Below are 8,508 nucleotides of genomic sequence, written 5' to 3'. Positions count from 1 at the left end.
GTGGAAGGAGAGTTTGTGGTTATATTACAGATTAGTACAGCAGTCTCCAGTAAATCCAGAGGCCTATGAACCTACGACAATAGAAACAGCACACTTAAATCAGAGGAAAAAAAAAACGAATGCTTGCTCACTGAGTATCTCTCCTTACTCACTGAATACTGGAAATGGGTTACTTACTTTTTTTCGTGCCGGATGTACAAACCACATTATATAATTTCATTCATTTAAAAGATAATATTGTGTTCCATATGCCATATTACAAAGTATGCTACTGGAAAAAATATTTAAGTTATTTTTTTGTTTTGTTGTAATGGTGATAAGCATATGGGGTGGTTGTTGTCATTTTGGAGCCTTTTTTTTATTTTTTTTATGAGTGACTCCTCAGTACTCCTGGCCAATGTCAAAATTTAATTCTACAAATAAATCTTACTGGACGCTTCTTTGGTTTTAGCAAAGGCTGAGATGTATTTTTAGATATGATTGAAGGGTGGTAAGCCTTTCATTTGCCAAAGAGGCCTACAACTCTACTAAGAAACATTTTTGCAATCACAAAATATAAATATGTTATGGAAAGATTAAAGAAATAAAATGTTGTTGTTTTAAAGATCTTGGTTTTGTTATCACAAAGAATATATCTATACAGTTACATGAAAAGAATACGCAGGGTTTTGTTTTAAGGGGGTCAGGGTACGAAGCCCTGGCCAGTAAATCATCGGGACCCCATAGCATTTATTTTGGATTTAGGGAAAGAAAAGTTGTATGTTTTTTTTTAATAAAACAGGCTCTACGTCACATCCCGCCCACAAAACAGATGTTGATCTCGGCACAGAATATGGAAGCAGTGCAAATCTGCTACCAATCTATAACCATCATATTGGCTTCACCTGTCTCACTGTTGGCATTCACCCCCAACGCAGACCGCTAACAGTGTTTAGAAAAGGCTGATGTGAAACCATTGTTCTTTTTTTTGTTTTGCACCTTTTTCTTGGTTTTCCTTGTAATTTTCGGTCACACAGACAAATCTGGACGAGATCGGTTGCTGCTCTGCCTGCTGTTTCTGCTTGCCATTCTCTGATGCTCGGCATGCTCTATGTCGCTGTTGTGTTCTAAGGCTACGTTCATCTCCGGAATCCCGCTGCGTTCCACAGCCTGGTTTTCGCGGTTTTGTTTCCGGGCAGCCTGGCTACTGTCCATTGCATTGACTGTGTTTTTACTTGAGGAGAGTGGGAATGCAAGGGGGGGACTAAATACAGACCCCCTCTCAGGTGGTGGATAGTGGGGAAAATGTGGAATTATATGGGTAAGAGTAGTATTACCAGGTTTAGTTGATAATTTTGTTACTGGCTCACAGCCAGAGGAGGACAGTCCTTGTCTGCATTTGGTGAATCCCAAGTAGTAAACTTCAATGAGATTTAGTAGCAGAGACAAGCAGGCTACAGCTAGCATGAAGATGATGAATATGGTCTTCTCGGTAGGGCGGGAGATGTAACAGTTTACAGTGTTTGGGCATGGCCACCGGCTGCAGGTGTAAAGGGGCTGTAGCTGGAATCCATAAAGGAAGTATTGTGCCACAATGAATCCTACCTCAAACAGTGTCTTGAAAAGCACGTTAAACACGTATGTGCGCAGAAGAGCTCCACGGAGACGAACTTTGCCCAAATCATCTTTGAGTGGTGGTTTGGGTGGCGAGAGAAGCAATTCTTTGTCCCCCTGAGGATCTCCTTTGCTTTGGCGCTGCTTCAGCCTGTGCTTTTGCTTTTCTTCTAGGCGGACAAGGTGGAGGATGTGCCCGAGGTAGATGATGGTTGGGGTAGATACAAATATAATCTGAAGCACCCAGAAGCGAATGTGGGAGATGGGGAAAGTGTGGTCGTAGCAAACGTTCTGGCAACCGGGCTGTTTGGTATCACAGGTGAATCCAGACTGTTCGTCCCCCCAGACCTTCTCAGCTGCTGACCCCAAGACCAGGATTCTAAATATAAACAGCACTGTTAACCAGACCTTGCCCACTACCGTAGAATGTTCCTGGGCCCGCTCAAGAAGTTTCCCCAGCAAGTTCCAGTCTCCCATTGGAGCAAACGTCACATCTCAACCTGTTCAAGAAAAAAAAAAATACAGTATATCAGTCAGTGAGATTTAGCAGCTAACCTACCCTCTATCTAAAATACTGATCGTATAAATAAACAATGCGCAGAGATCTCCATTCTTGTAGGAGCTGAACGCCGTTTTATTACTTACCATTAGCATAGGTGACAAGCTGAAGGAATCTTGACGCGAATTTGCCGAAAGTATCGCAGTGCTGTAGTAGAACAGCCCTTATTACCCAACGATTAGGCTACTTGTGGTCTCTGTCCACCGTGTGAGTATTGGACTCCAGCCTCTCATAACTACTCAGGGAAGCTCCCCCCACCTCATCACTATTACTTGTTATTTTTAGAATGGGCTTCTTTTTTTTCTAAATATAATTCCACTGGGGGGCTGTGGCATTCTTCCTCCCCATCTCCCCTTGCACGTCACAAGTGTTAGCTTCATTCTGCTATTGGTGTCACAAAGTGGGACCGTGAAGCATCAGTGGTGATTTGGTTGTTTTCTTTTACCAATTTTAAAACCTGCTATGCACACATCCTACTGTCAGTCACCCAACGGTAGATATTTGTCCTCTCGTTTTTCCACACACTTTCTCTGGATTATCTCCGGTCAATTGTGTTTATCGATCAGTTTGCTTCAAAAGTTAATTGCAAATGCACTCTCTGTAGCACACCTTTTTCCTTGGGAATGTCTTTATTTGACATTCGCCTGCATACATTTTGTTTCTTCCCCATCGTTTGCTTGCTGTGAATAATTTTTTTTCAATATCACGATACATATTACTTAAGAAAAAAAAAAACCCCAAACAACTGCATTAAAATATAAATATACAATGCTTCCATACATTATATATTGAATATATATAATATTAAGGCCACTATGACTTTTTACATTAACAAATATTAATATTTCCCAATAATGGGTTACTGGGCGCGCTCCACTTTTGGAGCTGTTCTTTCAATAACCTACTTTTGATTTATGTAAATCATTTACATAAGTAATCATTTATAGTATCCACATAAAGTAATATTATAGGTGTCCCAATATTCCAATCAGACATTTTTAATGATAATTCATTAGTATAATTTGATCCAAAGCATGACTAAAATATCTAGCAAATCCCAAATACAAAATTGAAAAAATATATGAATCAAAAGCTACCAAATAGACAAAAGGTGACAATATAGCAAATCAATAGATGAACTTTGAAATATTTGATTTCTGGATGAATTTACCTTGCTAATTTGCCATGTAGTCTTTTGCCGGTTTTGGCATTTTTTGGTTTATACATTTTTTGCTTTTTTTAATTTTGCTTAGATATGTAAATCATGCTTTGGATCAAATTTTACTACCGAGTTATAAATGTCTGATTGGGATATTAGGGCACCTAATTAATTTATCATTAATTATGACTTTTTAATCTACTTTTGTTTTATGTGAATAATTTACGCAACATTTCCAAAAGTGGAGCGCAGCCAGTGATACATTACCTTCTACATTAAACTGGCCATCTGTTTTATAAGACTACTGGACGGCCATATTGCTTTTCTAGCACACAATGTTGCCCCAGCATTCCACTTTTGAAGATCTTATTATATCGAAACATAATTTGCCCCTAAGAAGTGCCTGCTCTGAAAATCAGACCTTGAAAATACCGAGCTAAGTTTGTACGTACAAGTATGTATCGCCACGCGTACAGCAAGGGTGTAGCCGAGTGCAACTCTAAATGCATAGGTTGACTAAGAGGTGAAAAGTTTAAGTGAAAGCTGTATGAATCATCAGCCGGAAGACAACGCTCTCCAGGATAAATATATATACATTTATACAGGATTTATACCCATGATAAGGAACCCAAAACTCTTATTCATTTCACCGCAGCCGGGAAGAATGACAGGGCCAGTTGCTGGTGTCTGACTCAGAGTGGGGATATGTGATTTTGTGTCGTCAGAGTTAGAATAACCGTGTCTGGGATTTTATGTGTCTGTCTGAGTGTTTACCCAGCACCATAACTTGGTCTCATGGCGCCTAGGGCCGGGTTGGTGGTCCTGCACCGCTCTAACGTCACACATACCTCCAAAAGTGGAAGGAAGGGACACGTGGTGAAGGGGTATTGCCGCCAAGTTGCTCAATTGCAGCCCTCACCTGCCCCTTTTGCCCGGAGAAGTTACGGCTCTGTGTTTACACCTTGTCTGCTGTTTTACATGTCGGTGTTTGAAGGAACTCAAGACTCTGGGTTCTATAACTGTAGTATTCTAACAACATTTCTCACGTAATCACCGCTTGGAATTTTGGGACAATTAACTAAATTGCAAGAAACATGTTTACTGCCCCTTTAAAGGTATGTGAGTTCATAGCCACGATGTCACAAGAAATGCAGCAACAAATGAAGCCAGCAAAATGTACCAGCAATACCGTGGGTGGCATTTTTTTCCAGTGAAGGTGGTGATACTAATTAAAGTACGTGATGCACTTCATTGTAGATTCCACTATGACAGGAATTTAGCTAATTTTAGTTATTTCAAACATTCCCCTGAAATGGCAGAAAGGTCCTTCCTTGACCCCTTACACCAGCGATTATGGATGTGCAGGAATTGCATATCCTTACATATAAAAAAAAAATGTCTATTTATAAAGTGCGGCCTTATTTTGGATGTTCATGTAAAATGATCAGGCCCAGCATACAAATAATTAGTGGAGTTCCAATGTAGACACTGCAATAGGTTCCTAAATTAAGCCGTCATATAGTTGTACAAATGGTCAATGTTCAATAATGTTGTCCGGTCCAGAAATGGTCAATGACCCCAAAAATGACATTCCCTTCCATAAATTTTCTGAATCTTAATCATAAACCACCAAATGCAAATAATTCGCTATAATTGTAAGGTTTTTTTCCATAGCGGTGGCATTTTGAGTTGGCGGTTAGATGTGGAGTGTGGCCTTCCCCAATATTACTTCTTATGTTTAGAAGGCTACCTTAAACTAAGTTCCATTTATGCACCTATCCTTAATTTAATCCCCACGCTAATAGTAGGTAGACATCTGTGAGATATGATAATAAATGTTACATTTATCTGTGTACCACATCTAGATTTACTTACGTTACTGGAGATGCCATATTTTCACTTTGTTGAAGACATGTTATTGCTGGTTTAGTTTTTTATTGGATGGGTGATAAATGTATCCGCAGTTGTTCTTTCTTTTCGTTTCCGTAGGAGTAACTATGCATTACCCATAGATACTGCATTTATACTTGGTAGATACAGACTGGGACACAATGTGGTCGATATGGTCCTGCTCAAAGTGGGTCGCACACCTTTGCCGCATAATGTCTTTAATGTGCTACGTCAGGTTCTACTTCCCATCTGTTTGTGGTATTATAAATTGATAGTCTTACTTCACTCTGATTTCTATTTGTACGCTTTTCTCCATTCATCTTTAGCAATTTGACTCTTCACTTGAGAGGGTACAGACTAACTGGCACCAAAAGGCTAAACATTTAAAGAATGTGTTTGCCTTTCTAATCAATTCTCCTTCCACCACAGGAAAGAGTATTGGCTAAAGGGTCAATCATTCCAGCCTCTTTAAAGGAACAGTTGGTCAACAATCTTTTTTTGCAGTAGACAAAAAGACGACATCACAAAAAGGGGAGATCACTTTCCTTAGCATGTCTTCTCCCTGACCTTTTGTGAAAAGTTACCAACAGCCCAGGCCTAGACGTAAATGGCAGTTGAATCATCCGTGGTGGCAAGGAGGAGCTCATAATCTACCTTGCAGCAATGCACATGGTCCATATGATGAAGTATGATTGCAAGCTCTTGTAATCATATAGCAGTATTTTGTAGTGACATATATACATTTTATCACTGGCTGTCAAATTACTGTCCAGACAAAGTTATTGTCTGGAAAATGTGATTAGAGTCAAGGCTTTCTTTAAAGCAAGGCAAATGGGATAGCTACCCCGAGCCCAGTTTCACTATAGAAGAGATTTGCTCTGAGCCCCATGTTATTAAAGATGTCCCTAGTTACTGGAAGGTTGGGTGAAATGGACATGGGAAATCTGATGAAAGTAGATGCCAACCTTTGCCAATAGTTGCTATTAGAAAAATAATCAGGGCTCTTCAGCACGGGACAAAAGGGTGCCCAGGACTCAAACAAACTCATGACTCCAGTGGCTCTGGACCTAGTCATGGTGAAAGACGAGAAAAGAAATTTCTTTGAAAGCAAGGAAAATTAATACCACACCCTCCTGCCTTCAGTGCTTTGTTCCATAAAGTCCATGTCTGGAACAACTGGGAAGATTGATCACGGCTGCTGGCCTGGGTCAGTGATGTAAAAGATAAAGCTATTGACTGATGAGAGCTTTCGGGGCGGTCACCCGGTCAAATTGCACCGATGCCCGCTCCCCCCTTCTGTTTATCTTGTCCCTGGAACCCTTGACCAATGCAATTAGGCAAAACGATTCCATCCAGGGCCGGAGATAGGGGGAAGAGTCCATAAGGCATATGAACATGATCTGATTTTTATGGTTACTAAACCACCTAGCTCGATATAACCTGAACATTAATGTCTCAGAAACCGAGGCCCCTCCATTAAAACAGACATCCTTTTCTGGTTAAAATCAACTTCCTCCCAATATTATACCTCTTACAAAGTCTCCCCATATGTATCCCTCGCTTCTTTTTTAAGTCATGCAGGAGCATCATAACATATTTTGTATAGAACATGAAAGCCCCTAGATTGGCATATGCCCACCTTACAAGGGGGTCTGGGACTGCTGGACCGCTCAGCCCACTTAGCTAGAATTGTAGAGTGGACTCAACCACCAGATACAATCTGGATCTCACTTGAACAACATGGCCTCTCGGCTCCTATATCGATTGTTGACTGGTTGCCATGCACTTGCAGTACTGCACAGTCCCCCGGCATCCCTCCATTGTGCCAACACTGGAGTTCTGGGAGAAGGAGGTATTAAGAGGTGAAAAAACCCAGTTTCCAAATCTTCTCCTCCTGACCCACAATCGCGATTGCCCTCCAGAGTACCAATAGGGTGCAATTAGGGATCTTACTCCCACAGACATAGATTTTCTCAAGGTGGGACATCTCCACTACTGGGGAGACTCTGTTACCACTAGTTTCTCAGGTCTATCCTTCTCAGTGTTGACTACGATTCATCCATCACCAGTTGAAACATTATTTTAAATCCATCACAGCCACACACTCTTTACTAAGTAAACTAACAACATATAAGGAGCTCTGCACATCACAAAGCTCTCAACCACACCTGTCCTTGCAGGTCCATGCTCTACTTATGCTACTCTATTCTCCATATCTTCCAAAGTTCAAAAGACCCCCTTACGAAAAATTACTGCAGTTTTTTCTGAAGTAATACTGCAGTTTTCTGGACATGAAAAAACTGCAATACTGCACTTTTACTGCAGTATTACTGCACTTTTACTGCAGTATTACTGCACTTTTACTGCACTTTTTTTTATATTGCAAACTATTGAAAACCTTCAAAGTACTGTAGCTTTATTGCATTTGTACTTCCGTACAAAAATAACTGCAGTACAGTGAAGTACAAATGCAGTAAAAGTGCAGTAAATGTGCAGTAATACTGCAATAAAAGTGCAGTATTGCAGTTTTTTCATGTCCAAAAAACTGCAGTATCACTTCAGAAAAACTGCAGTATTTTTTTTGTAAGGGCCGCCTACAAGCTTCCAGCCAGATGGTACAGAACACCAGTAGACATATATCACTTTTCCCCAACAGTCTCTAATCTTTGCTGGAGGTGCCAAGAGATCTACCTTTGGTGGCTTTGGCGCCTGATTGCCCTGTTTTGGGAAACACTTATACAGGTGATAAAAAGGGTGGGTGAGGCCTCCATAGCCACAATTCTATTACATCCACACCCCACGCCCTATTGCTAAATAAAACAAATAATTCTATTAAACACTGCAAAATTGATTATCTTGGCCTATTGGAAAAAATGTGAACATCTGGCCATCACACATTGGCTGCATATGACAGAACATGTTATAAATATGGAGGGGTTGGTTCCTATCTCACGAAGGGCAAGATGCCCAACACAATACCCGCTGATTTTACCGGAACTGCTTTATGCAATCTGATGATTTGAAGTTACTTTTGTAACCATGAGCCTTAATCCCTCTAGTCGTAATTGGAAATTATGGTTACATATGGTTATGTGTATTCTCATCAGCCTACAATGCTCATGTAGAAAACCCCTGCCATTTGTACATCTGCATCTCAATTGTCCAACCTGTTGTACTTTTACCTATGTATGCCTGGAATATAAAACTGGCCCTATTTGAAAATTCCAGATCTGAAATACCAAGATTATACCCCCGGATCGATGCATTATGCCTCACTAGGCAGCTGGACACTGAGATCATATACACA

The 8,508-nt window shown here is 40.5% G+C and overlaps 1 protein-coding gene across 1 annotated transcript; it reads right to left on the bottom strand.

Moving 5' to 3' along the window:
- Positions 1-437: 437 nt before the first annotated feature.
- On the bottom strand, positions 438-2,377 carry LOC128503418 (gap junction alpha-3 protein-like). Its single transcript, XM_053473499.1, has 2 exons — positions 2,239-2,377; positions 438-2,093 (listed from the first exon to the last, which is right to left on the bottom strand). Exon 2 carries the CDS (start codon positions 2,068-2,070, stop codon positions 1,009-1,011), a length of 1,062 nt encoding a protein of 353 aa, XP_053329474.1. The 5' UTR covers positions 2,071-2,093; positions 2,239-2,377; the 3' UTR covers positions 438-1,008.
- Positions 2,378-8,508: the final 6,131 nt, after the last annotated feature.

Source organism: Spea bombifrons, chromosome 8, assembly GCF_027358695.1.
Source record: "Spea bombifrons isolate aSpeBom1 chromosome 8, aSpeBom1.2.pri, whole genome shotgun sequence".
Classification (NCBI taxonomy): domain Eukaryota; kingdom Metazoa; phylum Chordata; class Amphibia; order Anura; family Pelobatidae; genus Spea; species Spea bombifrons.
The sequence above is the reverse complement of the archived record's forward strand: the minus strand, read 5'-3'. Positions and strand labels throughout refer to the sequence as shown.

What these genes read in the sequence shown, in the direction of transcription:
- LOC128503418 (XM_053473499.1), bottom strand. Translation starts at nt 2,070, where the DNA reads ATGGGAGACTGGAACTTGCTGGGGAAACTTCTTGAGCGGGCCCAGGAA.